Consider the following 20,897-nt stretch of genomic DNA (forward strand, 5'->3'; position numbering starts at 1 on the left):
CCGCGCCGCCCGGCCGCATGCCGGCAACCCGCCCCGCTTCCGGGAGCGCCGCAGCACCGCCCCGCGCCGAGAGGAAGAGGGGCAGGGCGACGTTTGTGTACAAAGGCTTTATTTAGAAAGGACGCGGTACCGATAGAGCTTTAGGGCTGCAGATGCAGAGGTACGGCGCACAGAGCTCCCGAGGCTCCAGCTGGCCGCGCCGGGGGCGGCTCCATTCTCCTTAGCCCTATTGCTCCTGGGGGCAGAAAGCTTTGTGGCTACCCAGGACAAAGAGGGTGGCGTTACTGACCGTAGAAGCCACTAAAAAGACAAGTGCTCGGTGTCACAACCTGGATCAGTGCATTGGGTACTGCTAAGAAACGTTTCGCTTACTTACAGTTCGTGTGATTAAATGGCCTTATGCCATGCTCCTTCACAAACTTCATGTTTCTCATCACATTTCTATCTTCTGTTTGAGCACAGAATGGTTCTAAGTAGCTTAGAGTGCATTGCCTACAGTACTAATACAGAATGTATACTGGTAAAAAGTACTTTTTTGAAGCATTTTAATTTCAATAAGAAAAAGAGAAGAATAAAGGCAAAAAAAATGTATGGTAGTATTTACAAATCTATTATTACATACACATTCCTGCTTTATCGAGCAAACTTCAATTTGAGAGTTGTCTATAAACAGCTACTGAAGGTTATGGGTTGTTCCATCTGACAAGTTTGTGTTCACTTAGTAAAAACATCCTATTCTTAGGTAAAACAAACAACTAAGGAATTGTGCTTTTTAAAATTCAGCTCAGGTGGAAAATGCAGCATTTCAGAAATTTCAGCAGGAACTGAACAGAAGCACAAAAGGAATGAAGAATCCAGGCATGTTCCCAGAGAGAAAGGTTCTCCTTGACAAGATACAAACAATTCAAGGTGTCTGTTAGCACCTATACAAAATCAGTTTTTGAAGAGTCACAGAGCCTCTTCAATAGGGAGGTATTGAAACACCAATGAAAGCTGCCCACTTAACTAAAAGTTGGTAACTGAAAGTTGTTACCAGCAAAAAAAATCTAAGGAGTATGTGAATACAAAAAAAACTGTACTGAATACAGCTGACAACATTCACATTCACAGCAAAAGTCAAGCTTTGGCTTATGCTGTACATTTTAAAAATACAGCTCTGCAGATTCATGCCATTATAACTGATCATGATGTCTACATACGTCACATCTTCTAGTTTCTCTCAAAAAGGCATTTTCAGCTCGCAGTTTTTCAGTCTCCTGTAAAACAGAAAAATGATATTTAGAACTGTGAGTACGGAAGGGACCTTATTCTCATACCTTTCATGTTTCCAAATAAGTTATATACATCTATGCACTTTCAGGTGATTTAAACAGCTCAGGAGATGTGCTTTGAGGAAATACAAAGGTAACTGTTGTTTGGGACCTGCAAGAAGGGATAGCAGGCATGGCCCACACAGCTGTATAAAAGCAGAGGTATGTGTCACTCTCAAACAGAAGAGTGAGAATGCCAGTTTCCATCATCAAAGTTTAGGTCTCCTTTATATCTCCTTTATATCCTGCTGCTCTGTGTTCTACTCTCTGGAACTCACCTCAGTGAGTTTAGTGTAATCTTTCTTCAGTTTCACAAGATACTGAATCTTCTGGTTTACATTTTGATGACCGAGTAATTTCCCATTCTCCTCAGCAAGAGAGTCAACTTGCTTCCTCAGCACGTCTATTTCCTGTAATTAATAAATATATCATGTACATTTTCTAGCTTTAAACCCTCCTTCTATTTCAAAAGAAATAGCTGATGTGATTAACACACTAACATTTACACCTGTTGTAACATATGATGCAAGAATTGGTTCATCCAGGCAACACATATTTCTCGCGTGCTCTTTTGGATGCCTCTGAAGAGCAAATGCCTCATATGATTTGTATTACAGATTGCAACACTGATTTTTGTACTCAGTTCCACTAGGATTTACCAGTGCACCAGTACACAGCATTACAAATACACCTGAACTGTAAAGCAGAACATTTTCAGAGGCCTTCTTTGGTTGCTAATTTAGAATATCATTCAAGTAGCAGCAGGGCTCTACCTCTGCAGAGTAAGATTTTACTAGAAAGATAAAAATTACACATATATAACCTTTTCAATTCTATCTCTCTCTTCATATGTTTCTTCCAATTTTGATCTAATTTCTTCTTTTTCATGAAACGCCTTCAGTTCCAAAGCTCTTGTTCGTTCCATCTCCAGAGTCATTTCAAGACAGGTATTCTCTCTGATTCTGAGAGCATTTTTGGTCTCTTCTAATCTGCCAATATAAACGCATCATGAAATATTCAAAACCCAACAGAAATGGCATACAGATGAATTACTTTGTCAGCTTTGGACACAGAGGCAGACTTTTAAAGGCTTTCTTTTGACAGAATTTAGCTTTCCCCAGAACTCAGCGCTAGCAGAAGGGGAAATTGCATCCTGTTGCACAACTGCTACGTTTGACATCATCTCTTAAAGCTGAGCAATGTTTTGAAGCCACTCTTCTTTTTGGGGAAGTGGGCTGTTTCCAGTCCAGGACTCATAACTCCGCTCACGAAGCAGAAAACAGTACCTCTGCCTCCCTTAAAATAAGCTGTCTACAAAGGAAACGTGCTGTTACATGGCCGCAAGCCAAATATGAGGAGATTCAGCTGCTATGAGTCCCTGAAGCAATACAGATGAGCCTAAGAATAACAGCAGGAGCAGCTGCAAACTAGTTTTTATCTACTAATTCTGTATTTTATTTCTTTACTACTATCTTTCTGTGATGTGGCACACCTGAATTTCTAGCATTACTTGCACATTAGTGCAAACACAGCGTAGGAACCTGCTCATGAGTAATTTCGTTGTTCAAGCTGAAGTGCAATGGAACCCCAACAAATAGCATAAGAACATTTAGACTAAGTTTAAAATTATGTAATATTTACAGTGTTAGTAAAGAAATGAGAAGTGTTTCAGTTGCATTTGAAAAGGAATGTGCTCACATGTCACCAAGCATAGAAGTGTTCAAAACCTTATCTTGTAGATTATTTTAAACAATTCAAAATTAAGTCTCTTCTAATCTAAGCTTTGCTTATGCTTCCACCTGTTTCAGAGCATTTCCTGATACACTTTTAGATACCTTTTGGAAAATGTCATAACAGGTGCTACCACCACCTACTGGTGAAAAAGAGCAAGCACTCAATGTTACTCAATGAATTTGTAAATTCAGGCATGGACTTGACTCCTTAAATACACATTTGTGGTATTAACGAGTTTAATACAAAGTCTCCAGTTCACTGTGTAATATTAAACTTACTCTGCTTTGATTTTCAGCATCTCCTCCATTGCTTTGTTCTGTAAAAGTGCAAAATATTAGTTACATTCATTATGTTTAAATTGCTTATATATATATATATGCATTCTACTTTCTTTTTTCCCCAAATGATGTCACTCATCTGATGCCAAATATCTCATTCCAGACACTACCAAAATCATCCCGTTACCCAATAATTCACATCTCTAACATTCATTATAAACTCACCTCCTGGCTATACACACATATTTCCATTTCATGCCAGCACAACTGACCCACACTCTGCCCATACACAGGACAGCTAGAGCTGGAAGTTCTGCCTGGGAGATCCACTTCAACTTCTATTGTGACATTAGCTCCCCTTTGGTGGAGCCTTGATATTAGCAAGTGATACAACCTCCACTTTCCAGCTCCATGGGGGTGAGTCAGATTTAATTATCTGAATCTGGTTTTGCTTATTGTGCAACCTGATATACAGTTTACTGAAGTTTTACTGAGATAGAAATCTTATGATCTGAGCACCTGTGTCTGGAACTGGTAGAAACCACTAAAAATCAATACTTGTTTTACTGGCATGAAATAGAAGAAAACATGAGCAATACTTCAGAACAGGGAAACAGCAACCACTGCGTGCAAAGGGTAAGAGGATACCTTTGCCCGTCGTTCTTCAGCAATCTCCTCCTCTTTCTCTTGGAGCTGCTGAACATCAGTGTGTTTCTGATCACTGGAAGGTTCAAGAATAAGAAAAAATTTTTGCAAACATAGGAAACCAGTTGTAAAAACAACTGCTTATCCAGATTAAATTACTGTTGCATATAACTGTCTTGATGCATCTTGAGAACCAGAATCCTGCATCATCATAAAACAACTCCAGAAGGGTATTAATTTTACATTCCAAGAACATCTCATTTTCCTTTGGCAGAGAACAAAGACGCAGATTTTTTAACAAATTCAGGATTGAGGTAGATGTCTTATGAGTTGGTGGTGCTCACTTGCACACAGTCTGCAAAAAGGAACTCCTTCCTACTAGATCCTTGCACAGTGGTGTTGCCAACTTAAAAAGCTACAACTTTTGTATTCAGATGGCTTGGAAACTTATATTGTTCTTTAAACATGGCACTGTATGGAAGTAAGCAAACACTATAAAGTTAAAATAACCACTCCAAAACTACATGCCACTGGGGTCTCTTAATTCCTGTTCAGTGCATTAAGCGGGAGAACTTCACTGATTAATAATGATTCCAATTTGACACAATTTTAAAAGTTTAGTGTTTTAGAAACTAAAAATCTTTGTCAGCTTACCTAACTAGGGGAATTTATTTGTTGTTTGTATCTGGTAAATGTATACAGCCTCACACTGAGTGTGTGTGTGTGTGTGTGTGTGTGTGTGTGTGAGTGGGAAATGTGTTTTTTTTTGTTTTGTTTTAAGCACTTCAACACCAACTGGAAAGGTCTGACCACTTCTGGGATAACTGCTTTTTCTTATTTCCTTGACAAATTTTAGAACCACCCACTTCCAAAATTCAGCCACATTCAGCCAGCTTATAAGTGGCTGGAAAGAACTACATTCACCTCTGTCTGCTTACATTCATTAAAAAGCTCAGGTACAGTATAATTGATAATGGCTGAGACATTCTAGTACTAGGCTACTAGATGGCCTATACTACCTCAAAAGTAATGAGAGGAGAGTGTTCCAGCTTAGTTTTGCAGAGGTGAACACTCACCTTTCCTGGACTACTACTCTTCCTTGCTTTAAGGTTAAATACAAGAAGAGAGCAGGCACTTGGTCTCATCATGTGTTCTCAAACATTATCCAATTCAGTCCAAGATCTCTGCATCTTGCTTTTTTGTGATGTGTGACACCAGTGATCAAAGCATCTTGCTTTCTAATACCAGACTGCACATGAGGTAACGACTGCCTGCTGCTATCAGCTCTCCCCACAATGTATGAAGCATGTCTCTGTTGTGAATATCCCCACTTGAAATATCTAAATCTGATTTTTCCAGAGCTCCTATAATCTTCTCTCTATTCAAACCACAACTCCCATCAACTAAAAGCTGGGAATTGGGACTGCCTGTCCAAATTACATCTCAAGGTTTCCTGTCAAGAAATCAGCAAATGAAGAACATACAAGCAATGATGTTCCCTGAAAGAAAATGGGACCAAGTAACCTATTCAACAGCTGTGTCAAAAATGAAGCCACATAATTCAGTTTTCCACAGCAATGTATGCTTATATAATATATATGTATGTATGCAACATGTGCTGCTGGCAACATGCACTTGCAGCTCAGAAGGCCAACTGTATCCTGGGCTGCATCAAGAGAAGCATGATCAGCAGGTTGAGGGATGTGATTCTACTCCTCTACTCTGCTCTCATGAGACCTCACCTGAAGTACTGCAGCCAGTTTTGAGGCCTCAGTACAAAAAGGACATGGAGCTGTTGGAGTGTACCTAGAGGGGGGCCACAAAGCTGATCAGAGGGCTGGAGCACCTCCCCTGTGAGGATAGGCTGAGAGAGCTGGGGCTTTTCATCCCCAACTCTGGGCGGACGTATGGGAACTACTGAATCACAGCCTGAGCCTCTGATTGACCACCTGAGGCAAGCACTGAGTCGGCCATGGAGCACAGGTGAAGGCAATTCAGCTGTGTGATGGAAGGGCTGGAGCCTGGCTGCACCTCTCCTAGACCTATTTAAGAGCTGACTGCTATGGGGAAGGATCTCTTCTGGAGATCCACTCTGCTGGAGTTTTGTAAATGAGCCTAGGATACAGGTAAGCTTTCTATCTATTCTCTTTTTGATATTATAATCTGCTTTGCTTAACTCTCTTGTTTATTTTGTAATTATAACATCTTAATATTCATTGATTATACAGGGGCCTACAGGAAAGCTGGGGAGGGATTTTTTTATAATGTCATGCATCAACAAGATGAGGGGAAAATGGCTATAAAATGGAGGAAGGTAGATTTAGATTAGATAGTAGGAAGGCATTCTTTACTGTGAGATTGGTGAAACACTGGAACAGGTTGCTCAGTGAAGTTGTGGATGCCCCTCCCTGAAAGCATTCTGAGCCACGCTGGATGGGACTTTAAGCAATCTGGTCTAGTGGGAGATGTCCCTGCCTATGGCATGGGGTTGGAACCAGATGATCTTGAAAGGTTCCTTCCAACACAGACCATCCTACAATTCTATATCTACTGAATCTGTAAGACTTCAAGTAATGTGACAATATATAATACACTGTAATAGTACTTGTATAATTATTTTAGATTCTTTTTTCTTTGTATTTCCCACATTAAGTGCAACAAAGTCTTATAATTTATGATTCAAAGTTAGTAAGATTTATTTAAAGTTAGTAAGATTTAAAGTCAGTACATGATTTTCATAGAAAAGGCTGAGTCAATCTCTAAATAAGCAATACACGAGATTATATTTCAAATAAAAACAGTATATTTCAGTTTATTGTACTTAATTGCTTCAAGTCAAGTTCTCATTTTATTTTCCTTTACCTGTTCTTGCTTAGTTTCTGAGCTTCTGTAAGTTGACTCTGTAAATTCCTGTTGTTTTCCACCAATATCTGCATCTCCAAACGTAAGCTCTCCAGTTCATTTAATTGCTCCTAAGCAAGTGAGATTGAAAACATTTCACATGAATACCAAATGGAGATTCCTGTCTGAGTAAAATAGAAGACAAAGCTCTTTCTCCAAAAATAAGCACTGTCCTCTGGCAGAGATCTGCGTGACCTTTCAATTCACAGCTTCATTAATAATTTGATGTAGAAGTCAGAACAGTTTCATTACTAAAGACAATGTTACCAGTTGACACTCATGAAAGGAAACCACTCATTCCTTAGGGAAGGCAAGGCACAGGGATTTCTCAAGCAAGTTGTCAACATTTGTTACAAGCTGAAGAGAAGACCAAGAACTGCCTTCCTGCATTAATAGACAAGCTAATAAGCAGAGCTCATTAAAAATCTGAACTCTGTCTTACTGTAATCTTAAAAATTGATGACAGAGTTTAATTCATAGTACCTTCAGCCGTAGAATCTCATCATTTTTAGCTCTTCGTTCTTCATTCAGTTCATGTACAAGGTGCTCTAGAGTGATTGCAGAAGCCCTCCTATCGGCTATTTCTTGCTCATGAGTCTCTAAGATTTTTGCCAGATTCACATCAAAATTAGGGGGAGTTTTTGGACACTGGAGAGGTAAAAAGCAAAACAAACATGGCCCAAAATAATTAATCAAGAACAGTTTTCACACAGAATCACAGGCTGTCAGGGATTGGAAGGGACCTCAAAAGATCATCTGGTCCAATCCCCCAGTTTTCTCCTGTGTATTGGTGATGTGCTTTAATAGGAGAACATAGATTAACAGATCCCTGGCAGAAAACATCATCAATAATATATAAAAGCTACAAACAAGGCAGATAGGATTTGACTATTCTTAGATACACTGTATTTTCTGCTCCCACCACGGTGTAGTAAAGTTTATTAAATCCTTTTCACTGAGTTCTAATAGTCACTATAATGAAAATGTTTCTCTTAGAAATGTCATACCTGAGGAAATGTTACTGTAGATGAGTCCACGAAAAAGCTATCTATTTGCTTCATTTTGAATTCATATTCACTCTTCCTCTTCTCTAGTTCTTCTGTCATCTTGTCCAACTATTAGAAATCCCAAGTAGAATTAAATTAGCTCAGAATAGTCACAAAACATGAAATGAAACAGCAACCATATCCCTATTTTGAGCAAGGCAAATACATGTTAATATATACTATATTTGACATCACTTTCATGATTGCTTTCCACGTTCACCTATTAACTGTTAATCATTTGACAGTTGCACAGGAGTTTTTTGGAAACAGATATATAATATATATAATGTGTAGCTAATTTGAACTTTGCAGGTGTTACTGGTCAAAACACAATCTGATACAAATATTATGCTGATAATTTTAGACAATTTCCTCAAAGAGAATATGCCAACGAGATGAAATGATTCTTTTCCAAAGTAATGTATCACTAGTAGACTTCTTGCCAACACAGCTATGTTAATTGGCACTGTAATGGTTATAGCAATTAGAGTTAAAATCTGGATAAAGCCTTAATGTAGGCTATTAGTCTGCAAAGGTTCAAAATCATTCAGACAGCATCATACACAGAACTCAACTATCCATTACATAATGATCCTGTTTGTAGGTAAGAGCAGAAAGTAACCCCCTAGTCTGTATCACCTCAGGTTTCTCCATCATCATGCATACTGACAATTACTCAGATGGAAATATTTTTCTTTGAAGCTGATCTCCAGATGCAATTTCCAAAATATTTAAAGGTTACTTATCCTTTGCTCAGAAGCTTTTGAACAACTGCTTTGATTCGCAATAAGAAGCGTTTGTTCAGGAAGGCTGTGTACAAGGTACTCCAAAATTACAGGTAAAATATTCTCCAGAAGTTACTGTCAGTCACAACCCACTCCCAAGAAGCCAATTATCACAGGATTTTCCTTGTTTTACCTGTTCTCTGAGTTCCTGGATTAAAGCTTCTTTCTCTGTTATGTCTTGCTGTGCACACTGAAGCAATGCATCATGTTTCTTAGAGGCTTCTGTCAGTCTTATCAGCTGATCAGAGGTATGATGCAATTCTTCACACAGAAGGTCCCTCTATTTTTAAGTCATTGGATGAGAGAAGAAGGAAACAAAGTTACTACTCTAAAGCAGCTTCTTCAAGATGTTTTATCAATCTTAACAGCAGTGATAACAGCTAAATGCATCTGCCCTTTTCTTCCATGTTTCCTTTATGAACTCTGTCAAGCATTCACCTATAAATTTCTTACGTTGGCAAGTTTTCCATATCCTTGATTTTGATCACAGAACAAAAATACAAGAACTTACAGAGAATATAGCTGTGCTTAGATACTTGTGGGAGATATTTAGCATCAATTGCTGTTTTTCTTTTTTTTAAGAATAATGCATACTGAAAAATTAGATACAACTCTGTAAATAATTAACTAGAAAAAATGTAGAGAAATGCTCAATCAGCAATTACAGCCTTTCTAATGCACTGCTGTTGTGTAGACACCTCTGAATTTGTTCTAGGATCTAGACTCCCATCCCCAATACGATGGGGCATCAATATTTCCACTAAGCATGCTAATCTGGAAGGAGAAACAGTTCTTAGTATTTTAGATACCACCTTGGATTACAACTGATTGGATTTTTCTGTTCATCAAAAAAGAAAATGAACGAAGCTAATGAGTGATGTACAAAGTCCAAGCTATGCTTCCATCAGTGGATAGATACGCTCCAGGATGGCAGTACATCTGTCATCCTATTTTTGTTTAAAGTGGCAAAACAAAAAGTGATTCATTTGGTTAGCAACTTGGTTTAGGATTTCATAATGTTACATTTAGATATCACTATTAGTGAAGATAACCTGCTTATTAAACTTAGTGAATATACTTAAGAATGGCTTTTGAGAAGCAGGCACTGCTCTGGTGGACTTTACTGGTAGGACTGCACATATGTAATACGATTGATTATCTTGTGAAAGCTGAAATTCCTTCTAAGACAGATTGGTGGCTTTGCCTGAAGGGTGTGTTTACCAGAATAATGGGGACAGCAGTAACAGGAAAGACTAAATTAAAAAGAAAGAAGATTTCAAAAAGCAAAGCTGTACTCAAATCAACCATGCAACTTAACTAAATTGCTTTCCAGCAGGTGGAGCTTTAGTTTAAAATTATGAGTACAGAAGTCATTGAATATAGAAGCTACTGGGGGAAGAGAATATTGAACATAATGTATTCTTCTACCTACTTTAATTTCTCAGCTGCATCATCTAATATTACCATTAAATTCAGCTGATGACTCCTCAGTGGCCTTAACAAAATTAAACCAGACTTTCAGCATAGGTTTCTAATGAAGTAGCTTATAAAATATTTATGTCAAGTAATGTGATAATTTAACAGAATTTGTCAGGTATCTCATTAAAAATTCCTTTAAGAGCAGCCTAACCAGCTTTATTTTGAACTGAAATGATGTCAAGTTTTACACCAGTATGTTAGGCAAAAAACCACATCTGATTAATCTGTTAAATAATCATCACACCACCATGAATGTTTTTACCTCAACATTATCTGCCATTTGTCTTCTCTCCAAGGCTTCCCTCAGTTCTTCAATCTTCTTCTCCTGATCCTCTATGATTCCTTTGCTTTCTTCTTTTGCAGCCAGAACAAAATTATACTTGCACTAAGAAAAAGATTAAATTAAATTTAAAGATTTTAGGAAAGCCTGTTATAAAAGCAAGCTGGCAAATGCAGAATAAGTGTGTGCCTATCACACATCCTTATAATAACAACTACAAAATGCTTAAAAATCTCATCTGTATCAATTGCTTAAATCAGTGACTAGTTAAATTGTTCAAACAACATGTTAAAAATGAGCTGTCAGAACAATAGGAAAATTAATACATATTAACTGCCAAAATAATTACTGATAAAAATGTGTAACCATACACAGGAATTGTTCTCATGAACATTTTGTCATAGCATGCTGATACACAGCATTTAGAGCTGTATGCCAGTGAACTGTGTCATGGGTTACACTCTATCAGTCTGCAAGTGAAATACTTTCATAACAAAGACATATAATGTTTATTAATATTCACATAAACACTTTAGGGCTGTGTTTTTTGATGTAGGAGATAGTTATCTCAGCTACATGAAAATTAACTTCCTCACAAATGAATTTACAATTCTGCTTCAGTTGCTCATGTCTGAAATCACCATTTTCTGAGAAAATCTAAATGTGACTGTCAGCTGAGTGCAGTTTACAAGATGTGAATAGGTCCCCTTAGAGACACTGCTCTTTACCCACCACGTGGAAAGAGTTCAGTTTTCAAGACAGCCTTAGGCATAAAATGTTCAGAAGATTTCAACATGTCAAAACAAAGAAGTTTCTTTCTAAAACACTACAGCAAGTTATGCTGTTTGAGACCCACGATAAGACATGTCATTGCCTTCCATTTCTGAGGAACGACACCATGTCCTTCAAAATGACAGAACATACATTTATATCCTCCAGCTCTCTTGTTAGCCCATCTATGGATTCAGTTTTATGATTAATTGAAGACCTCAACTCCTGGATCTGTCTCATTAAGTCAGTTACAACTTCCTGCAACATAAAAAAAAAAAGGTTAATCTGGAGACATTTTTTCTTACATTAAAAATAAAATACATGTATAAAATACATGCATAAATAATATATACACACATGCTTCTCATTACTGAACTTGCTTTGGTGGATAATCTGTCAATACCAAAATTCAAACAAATTTCAAATTTGAAAATGAGGCTCCAAAATACACACATAAATGAGTAACAGGAAATAAGCTCTTGAAGTTTTGTTTTTGCCTATGCAGTTATAGAAAGTATTAAATAATCTGCTGTGTTTATTATAAGAGACTTATACCCAGGCTGTGATGTGCTTCTCACTGTACTGTAGCTTAAGGTTATGTTATTTATTTTTATTTGTAAAGTAAAAAGATGCATTCAAGAAACACCACTCACCACCAATACCAGATTCTTCTGATCTCTAATTTTTATTTTTTAGCATGGAAAACCTTTATGTGTATAATGTGTATCTCCTAGTAAGAGCTTGAGTAATAAAAGCACTACTGCTTTACATACAGCATAAATAGTTGTGCTGTGGGAGCTTCTGCAATTTGTGCTTTCAAAACCCAAAGTCATCTTTTCAGCAGGGGGTCTGTGCATCGTTTCCACATAGGATGCTTTGTCCAGCAGAGAGCTTTAACCTTTGCTCTCTTTTTTCCCCCTTTAGTTATTTCATGTTCCCCGAATGCAGATTAATTTCCTGCCACCCCACAGGCTTAATGCCAGTAAGTGGTAGGACATATTTTACCTACATATACAGCCAGAATTGCCTACAATCACAGAATTACCAAGTATAATAGAAAGGTTCTGAGCTTTTAAAACAGAGCATAGAGCTACCTGCAAAGCTAGGTAGCAGTACCAGAAATAAACACAAACCTTATCTGCATCATTTGTCTTCTTCAAAGAAACAATAATCTCTTCGGCAGCAGCCAACTCCTGTTCTAATTTCTGCAGCTTTTCATCCTAGAAGAAATAATATTGTGAAGAGACTTAGTTACTTTTGTAACACACTTTAAGCACAAAGCCAGGAAAAAAAATGGGAGAAACTAAGTTGTTTACCTTAGCAGAAAAGTTAAGAGTAGCTTAACAATCTAAAATTTGAGAACTCTATATTTATTTTGCTGATAATCTAATGAACAGTCAGCTCTCCAACAGACTTGCTATTAACATACACAGAAATCCATCAAAATTGACTTAGTCATTCAGTTCTGCTGTTGTACCTGCTGTTCACATTGTGTCAGCATTTCAGATGATGGTTTCTCCACTTGTGCTTTTTCAAGTACTTTCAAGAGCTCTCTGCAGAAAAGAAAAAAATATTTCTCATGGGAAATATAATTGGAACAGAGAGCTTTTACAAGAATCAAGTCATGTATGGTTATTCTCATCTGCACTTAAAGAAGTTTAGAAAAAAAAAAAGTACTTTTCATTATCACACTAATTATCATACTATCTGGACTAATAGTTAAGTTACCAGACAAATTTACCTTCAATGTGAAGAACTTTACTGGCAATGAAAATTTGCAATGTTAATTGGAATGAAAATACCCCATTTTTACATAGTTTGGATAAAACCTAGCATAGGGCAAAATCAATGAAGTTAGATGAAGATAAATGACACGGAAGTAAAACTCACTTTGAATTTTCTTTGTCTTCTTGTAATTGTAATCTTAGCTTCTGATTATGTTCTTTTTCTACTTCCAGGAGTTTTAGTAGGTTCTAGAACACAGAAATATTTCTTATTATAAGAAGTTAAAAGAAGGCTTTTAGAATAACTTAAAATTCTAAACAACTACTAAAAAATAACTGGGGGGGGGAAAAAAAAAACCCCACAGAACCCTAATTGGAAAGATGTTCAGAATTGGTCCAGGAAAAGGCTAAAGTAAAGACTTAGTTACAATTAGGAATCAGCTCTTCTCATTTGCCACTGATAATAATACCCTATGGCTGTAATGTTCCTCAATATCCACGTTATTAAAGGAGAAATAAGAATTTTCCAGTATAGATTAATAGAAGGAAACAACTTCTCCTTTCAATTTTAACCAGCAATTCAAGATGTTTCACCAAGAGTAATCTGAAATCATGTTTTTTTCAATCTGTTAGTATTCCTTTAGACACCCAAAGAGAAATGTTACAGCAAACTTGCTGAGTAGGCAAACAGAACACACTGCAGAAAACCAGGAAATATCATTTACAAAAGCCCTTGAGCAACCTTATTGCTGTTTTGCAGTCACTGCAGTCTGACGGTCTGTCAAGGACAGCATCAACTAAACTGCAGGACAACAACTCCCCACAAGAATCCTAAAACATTTGAACAAAATTACATCCACTAGACAAAGCAAATTCCTTTTTCCAAGAAGGGATGCACAAACTCATTTTAGTTAGCACTAAGACAGACTGCTGTTTAGATGGCAGGGTTCTTTTCCCAAAACAGTTTCTTATCCTTTTACTAACTGACCTATTTCCTTTAAAATTCCCAGAGGAATTTATTCAGCCAAAAAATCTGCTACTACATCATGGTATTGGATCATTTATTCTAGACTGCATTTGCTACAGTCTTGTCTTTTTTTTTTTTTTTTTTTTTTTTTTTGAAAGAAAACCCTTTGGTTCTGCCTGTGTGAGAATGCTAGGAAGCCTATTATTACTGTGGAAGCTATTATTGGTGATCTCACAACAGGAATTAGGTAATCTGGCTATATCAGTAACTGTATAACAGTCTTCTAAGAGCTTTTTCTTACGCAGAGCTCAGTTTTCATTGCTTCAGTTTCTTGTTGTCTGTCTTCAAGCTGTTGCTTCAGCTGATCTGTCTCAAACTTTGTCACTTCTTGCAAATTGTCATAGTCATCCTGAAGGCTTGCTTTTTCTTCAAGATTCTTTTCATATTCTAGCCTTTATTTTAAAAAGGAAAACAACAACACCCACAGTGTTAACAGCTTGTTTCATTATAAAAACATTCCAACCCATTGTATTTTACAAGCTTCAGTGAATCCACAAAGTACAGTTATTTTCAAAACAAGTGACTGTGACAGAGCTGCTTTTTAAGCCTCATATTTATGAAATAGGAAATTTAGATGGCACCAGCAGAGAAGGCAGAACGCTACTTCTGATCCCTAGAAATAATTCATTTTTTTTGCTAAACTCTATAGAAATTTCAGTCACCTAATCTTGATATCAGTGTTCAGACATGTTTTTGTTTGTTTTTTTTTGTTTGTTTTTCCAACAGCTGGACAAAGAACTCTGTGGTTATTAGAACAGTTCCGACTTCAACAGCCAAGCTTTGGTTTCTTTTTTGGTTGTTGTTTCTTTCTTTCTGTTTGTATTTTTAGATCAGCATCATTCTGTCAGCTGCATCATGTGAACAGGTAGTGGAATGAGAGTTAATTTTTAAGACTTGGTTTAAAAAAAACCCACTCTACGTATTTTAAGCTTCTGGATGTCTCCTACTAAATGGGAAAATGCTGTAAGAAAACTAAAATTAAGGAAGCCTATTTAATTATCTTCCTGCTAATTTCATCATGTTCCACCCTGCATCTGAAAAGAATTGGGGAAAAGAAAAAAAACAAAAAGGAAAGAACACTTAAAGTTGCTTTTTGTTGTCTAAGAAATACAAAGCACAAGTTTGCAGACAGAAGATGCATTCAGGAGGAAGGTTAAGACATTTTACCAAACTGCCAACATACCTGACACTGTCCAGCTTGAACTGTACATCCATATGTCTGTCAGAAAGCTGACTCATTTCCTTCTCTTGCTTTTCCCTAAAGGCTCTATATTCCTGTTTTACAGCAGACAGCTCCTTGTCTGCAGACTGCAGGACAATGCGTAAGTCATGGACTTCACTTGTTAATACTAAAAAAAAAAATAAACATGAGAAGTCAATTGATTTTGAAAAAGGCAGAATCAAACAAATTCCATCAGAAATCACTGTACTTCCTTACACTGCCAAAGGATTTCCCTTTATTTTTGGATCACATTTTCTTTTAAAAATACTGCATCCTGTACTGTATTCATATCAGAATGAATAGAGAACACTCATCGAAACTGCATACTGCAGAAGACTGAGCAGAGAAAAGGCTATTCTGCAGCTCTTAGAGATTTATTTTAAATCAAACCTGTGTGACATTTGAAATCTTAAACCAAATTAGTTACTCAGCATGTACTGCTGTTGATTCATAACGTGAAGACAACCTCAAAACTTCACTTGGAATTTCAGTGTTCCACAGACTTACTATCAGCCTTGCTTTGAGCATCCTGAAATTGCTTTTCAAGCAGTTTTATCTGCTCAAGTAGCTCCTCACGCTCCTTACTCCAGTCATTCCTTTCAGATGAAAGAAGCTGGAGAGATAGAAAAAATTTAAATGAAAATAAACATAGCAGGTTAAGTCACAGAGCTGTAACAACGTTTTAGAATTGCTCATTAGCTGATCATAAATACAATTTGATGCAGGTGAATCTGAAATCAATAGAAGTTCAAGAAAAAATACTTCAATATAAGTGAAGAAGCTACTTTCTCTAAAGGGAAAAAGATCATTTAAAAGTAATGCACAGCTTGAGAGCTGAAGTCTACTTTAAAACAGGTTTATCAGATAAAGGACAACAAGCCTTGTTTTTCCTTTTCTTATTAGATTAAGGAAGACTTGTAAGCATTCCATATATAAATGACTTTTCAGCTCGTTTCCAACTGAGGAAAGCAATATATTCAGCATTCTGAAGTTCAAAATTTTGGTGACTCCTTTCTGTTTCTTCAGAAATAATGAAGTTGGCCAAAAACAAGCACTGACATCCTGATTGTCTATTTGCTTATGTTTTAGCTTAAGATCCAGCAGGCTCAGAATTGCAATCTATTTATTAATTATTTTTAAGCTGTGCTGTTATTTTAATTGTAGTTCCTGCCTTTTTGTACAGTTATGATACTACTATTTTTTTTTTCAAAAGTCAAAATGCAAGTAATGCTTCTGACCTCACTAAAAGACAGTAGCCTCAGTGTGGTAGATATCACTCAAACATAAATCTTCACTGTACTGATTTCTCACCTCCTGTACTTGTGCAGAATGATGTTCCAGTTTATTAATATGTTGCTGGAGTTTTATATTTTTGCTTTCCTCTTCATCCAGCTTTGTCTGCATTGTGCTCAGTTGTTCCTGTGACACAAAAGACATTCCAAATTAGAACATTCATCTTTCAGTTACTTTTAAGGGCCATATGTTGTGTGTGCGTATTAAATACAAAGTTTTTTTTAATGACCTGAACGAACAGTAAAAAGAACATCCAAAAATCAACTGGTAACTTCAGCAGTTGATTTCTCCTATTGCCAACTAGATTGCCAGAGGACAAGAAAATCCATCTGTGAGAACAAGGACCAAATCATATAAGCACTTACATGTGTGTTTCATTCTCAGATGCACATTCATCTTAGAGATCTAAGACTTAAAAATGACATTATTCAAAATATTGACTAGATCCATTTCTTTTTGTCTGTTCACAAAGTTTTGGCTGTCATGCATGCTGGTTTGATTTTGTCTATTTTACAAGCACCAAAATTAGTTCCATTTCTAGAGAATACTTCAGATAACAATGTAACACTCTTCTATGGCAAGCAATATTTGGCAGGTTTCTTCAAATAATGCAGTATTTTACATTATGCTTGGGGTTTGTTCCAAACATAGTCACTTCACAATTATCAGGAAGATTCTTTAGATGGGAGTTACCAGGCTAGAACAGTAAAAGGTTAAGTATCCTGCTTATCTCAAATCACAGTTTAGGAAATGGCTATGTTTTTTTTTCTACATAACAGCTATTTGCAAATTTCAGCTTCATCTAGGATTAAGATACACAACTCCCAAATCCCTTTCAGTACTTTCAATGTAATCCCTCTTAAGTACATTGTGTAATTAGACAACATTTCAGTGATAGCTTAAGTATTCAAAACATGCTTTAGTTTCCTATGCTCATCAAAATATATTTGGTGGGGGAGTTACTTCATGCCCTAACTTGCTTTATTATGAAGTTACTCACTTTTTATTTTGAACACTCACCTGTGCCACCTTGAGCTCCTCTGCAATGGCCTCGTATGCTTGTTCATTCATCTCTGGGGGAACAGGCTCTTTAAAAATGTCATCCATCGTCTCTTTGCAACACTCAAAATCTTCACAGTGAAAATCTGAGATCTCTGGGCTTATCCGTGGCACGAGGCGAGACCTCAGCTGGTATGCTTTTGTTGGAGTAGTTATGTTCTGTTATGGACATTTCAAAACACTCTTTATTTTAGCTGCAGTAAGGAATTAAGCTTTCTCTAGTGTTGCATGTATATAACTGCTCAAAGTCACTTAGTTCTAAACCACTACGCTTTCAGATTTGTCACCTGATTAGAGCAGGAAATAACTAAGGAAATAGTTCAGAACAAAAAGCAGCATTCCTAGTTTGTCGTGTATAGATTACTGTAGTGAGGCTAAGGTATCCTAGAAATGAAGGCCAATGTTCTCATATGGCTTTAAAGAAATTATACCTTAAGAGTTTCTCTGTGCAGCTTATGCAACTGAGACACTTCTCGGCGTTTGTGTGCTTTGGTTGCTTCCAAAATGTTTTCAAGGTGCTGGTTTGCTTTCTGCAAGGACTGAAGTTCTGATTCCAGTTCCATATGCTTTTTCCTGTTTAGAAAGCATTTTAATACAAAAAATACAAATACAGAGTCAAAAACTCTCAATGAATATGCTTCCATAAGTAAGAATAAGCTGCAGCATTGCCAACGAGCATCACACTGAAACTGTACTCTTGGGCAAAGATGGAAGTACTTTTTTTTTTCTTTGAGAAGAAAGTCATAATTGCTTTATGTTGTGTTAAAAGAATAAATTGAAAAGCTAAGAAGTTTATTTGTGCTTTCATAACGAAGAAGACAGATGGGTAACTAAACTTGTCAGAAAAAATCCATTACACGGTAGGAAATAAGCTGAGCACTCTGCAATTCCTTTTACGAGGAAGCGATATCACCCCCACCAAGATGGTTTTAAGCTTTAAAAATGTTATCCAGTTATACAAGAAGTCTGAACTGGTGCTTGCCAGGATTAAAGAAAATCCTTTAAAGATTTTTTTTTTTCCTCTGGAAATGCTACTCTTTCAAGATTATTTTGCCTTACAGAAACACTTTAACTCAAATCCAACAGTTGAGCAGAAATTTAGGAATAATTTTCATTAGGTATTTTGCAGACCTACAAGGTATTACTATGACTGTTGGCCTTACTGACATGATTGTAAGGTCAAAGTGTACAGACAAAAGGAAACGTGCTATTTCATCTTTTGGCAGTTTAATGCTGTAACTTTGCATGTAATATGAGTTTGTGCAACGAAACAGAGGGAACAAAGTAGAACTTCAGTTCTGAATGCTAAGAGACAGCAGAAAAATTAACAGATTGTTTTTTTGCAAAATTGTTAAGTGTTGCTCTGTTTATTCAGTTGCAGCACACAGTCATCACTTGCATGCAAAATAAAGCATCCAGTTACTCCAAAACTGGAACCAAGTTTAACATTTATTAAGTCCAGAGGTCTCAACTCCATTGAGTTCAAAAGTACACTGTGTGACTTCAACAGGTAAATTGCCTGAAATTGCTAACAAAAACATGTATGTACTACAAAGAAATCAAGACATGCACATAACTCTGAATACAAAAGATAAAAATGTATTGCACGGGCAGGAAAATGAACTGATGTGAAGTTATGAATAAAACTCTGTAATCAGTGATACTGGACAACAGATGCACTGCTGAATGGATAGACTCAGTAGATTGTTACATTATGCTATACAAAGGTCATAGGATTTACCACACTCAAATCTAAATGTAATTTGTACAATTATCTGAATGCACAGAGTGCATATTATAAAGCTGCTTTGCAAAAAATCAAAACAAAACTGAAAAGGTTAATTCTAGAAGCACCATGTTGAAAATCAGTTCTAGATCATTGCAAAACAATGTTAGACACAAGATGAAAAACAAAAAGGTCAGGTCTCTCTTGCTTTTCAGTTTGATATTATGTTTTCTGAACTCAGTTTTCTTGCATCTTGTAGTCACAGGATCTGAATTTTTCAGAAACAGAACTGATCAAGATAAGCCACGTATTATTCACTGGAATGTAAATATATATATTTATAAAAACAAAAAAATCTGAAAGCATTATGCAGGCCTTTCATCTTATGCTGACTTCAAAACAAAAACTAACAGTAAACTTTTTCCTGTGTCAGTAAGAGACCCATATCTCATGTTCAGATGTCACAGCAAATGGACATTAATGAACTACTGACACCATCCCTTTGTTCCAGTTTGAATTAAAACTTCTCCAGTAACAAATCTCAGGATGGTGGTTTTATCACCTTCTTAAAAATATTTCAAGTGGAGATGAATATTAACAGATTAGTAAAAACTTTCTGGAATGCTTGGATTCTACATTTATAATGACTCCCACCTGCAACCTTGCAGAAGTTATGTGAAAATCTTGTAGCACTAAAATACAACAAGCAAAAAAAATCTCTCCCACTCCTGAACAGCAATCAGGCACTGGTTCCTGTCACTGTTTCCACCTGAAGTATTTCAGTTACTGTAAACACTTCCTCAACACAGTGACTAAGCCAAGATCCTTGTTCCAAGAGGCAGGTGACTTGAGGTGATTCAAAGACGTGTGCAAAACTGGCATGTTGTGAAGCATAATTTTGCCTCTTAGCATAAGGAAAAGCTTTTGGAAAGACAATGCATCTGAAAGTGTGTCTGTGCTGCAGTGATTGCTTTACAGGTGTGTGTGTCTGGGAGTAACTGAGTTGATTGGAACAGGTTCTGCGTGTATATCATCTTTCTGAATCTTTTATACAAAGAATACGTTCTTATATATCCAGGATCTGAATCTCACTTTAAAAAAGAAAAGTAATTAAAAGCATTTAACTGAAGACATTTCTATACTGTTTTGTCTCACTTGGTTAGCTCTTTAAATTCTTCATATTCTTGTTTTGAACTCGTCAGTTCACTCTGAGTTTGTAGCAGGCGTGCTTTCAGCTTCTCAACAGATGCCAGAGAGTTGCCTTCTGCTAATGTGGTGCTAGAATAGATGTGCTGACCTAAAGAACAAGAACAGCCCCTCTGAAATCGCGGAGTACCTCAAATATCTTCACTTTTACTCAAATGCAAGCATTCATTTGCAGACTTTTGAACACAGCAACAGTGATTGAACTGAACAGCTATCAGCTACAGCCCATGTGACAACCACTAGAATAATAAACATTACTAGAGCTCCCATGATAGAGATAAGGACGACAGAATAAGATTAGCGATGGTATGCACAAGATTAAAATGAATCCAAATACCCCACAGCTGTCCTGGCAAGAAGGCCAACACAAACAAAGCAAATTAAACCTGTTTTATTCAAGTCTTCAAGTAT

General features: G+C 36.7%; 1 protein-coding gene across 2 annotated transcripts in view; it reads right to left on the minus strand.

The window, feature by feature from the left end:
- Positions 1-88: 88 nt before the first annotated feature.
- Positions 89-20,897, minus strand: part of KIF15 (kinesin family member 15) — a 34,360-nt gene continuing 13,551 nt past the window's right edge. Inside the window, exons 15-35 of one of the 2 annotated variants that reach the window (XM_052694275.1) lie at positions 20,436-20,577; positions 17,986-18,127; positions 17,516-17,713; positions 16,514-16,621; positions 15,710-15,815; positions 15,164-15,329; positions 14,222-14,372; positions 13,120-13,202; positions 12,707-12,782; positions 12,363-12,449; positions 11,383-11,487; positions 10,441-10,563; positions 8,833-8,979; positions 7,876-7,983; positions 7,352-7,516; positions 6,830-6,939; positions 3,971-4,043; positions 3,323-3,360; positions 2,134-2,299; positions 1,589-1,720; positions 89-1,256 (exon numbers count right to left, since the gene is read on the minus strand). In XM_052694275.1, the coding sequence (XP_052550235.1) occupies positions 1,173-1,256; positions 1,589-1,720; positions 2,134-2,299; positions 3,323-3,360; positions 3,971-4,043; positions 6,830-6,939; positions 7,352-7,516; positions 7,876-7,983; positions 8,833-8,979; positions 10,441-10,563; positions 11,383-11,487; positions 12,363-12,449; positions 12,707-12,782; positions 13,120-13,202; positions 14,222-14,372; positions 15,164-15,329; positions 15,710-15,815; positions 16,514-16,621; positions 17,516-17,713; positions 17,986-18,127; positions 20,436-20,577 (2,510 nt within the window). In that variant the 3' untranslated portion in view covers positions 89-1,172. The other variant, XM_052694276.1, reaches the window with a different exon arrangement.

This window comes from Tympanuchus pallidicinctus, unplaced genomic scaffold (genome assembly GCF_026119805.1).
Source record: "Tympanuchus pallidicinctus isolate F22 unplaced genomic scaffold, pur_lepc_1.0 scaffold3, whole genome shotgun sequence".
Classification (NCBI taxonomy): Eukaryota; Metazoa; Chordata; class Aves; order Galliformes; family Phasianidae; genus Tympanuchus; species Tympanuchus pallidicinctus.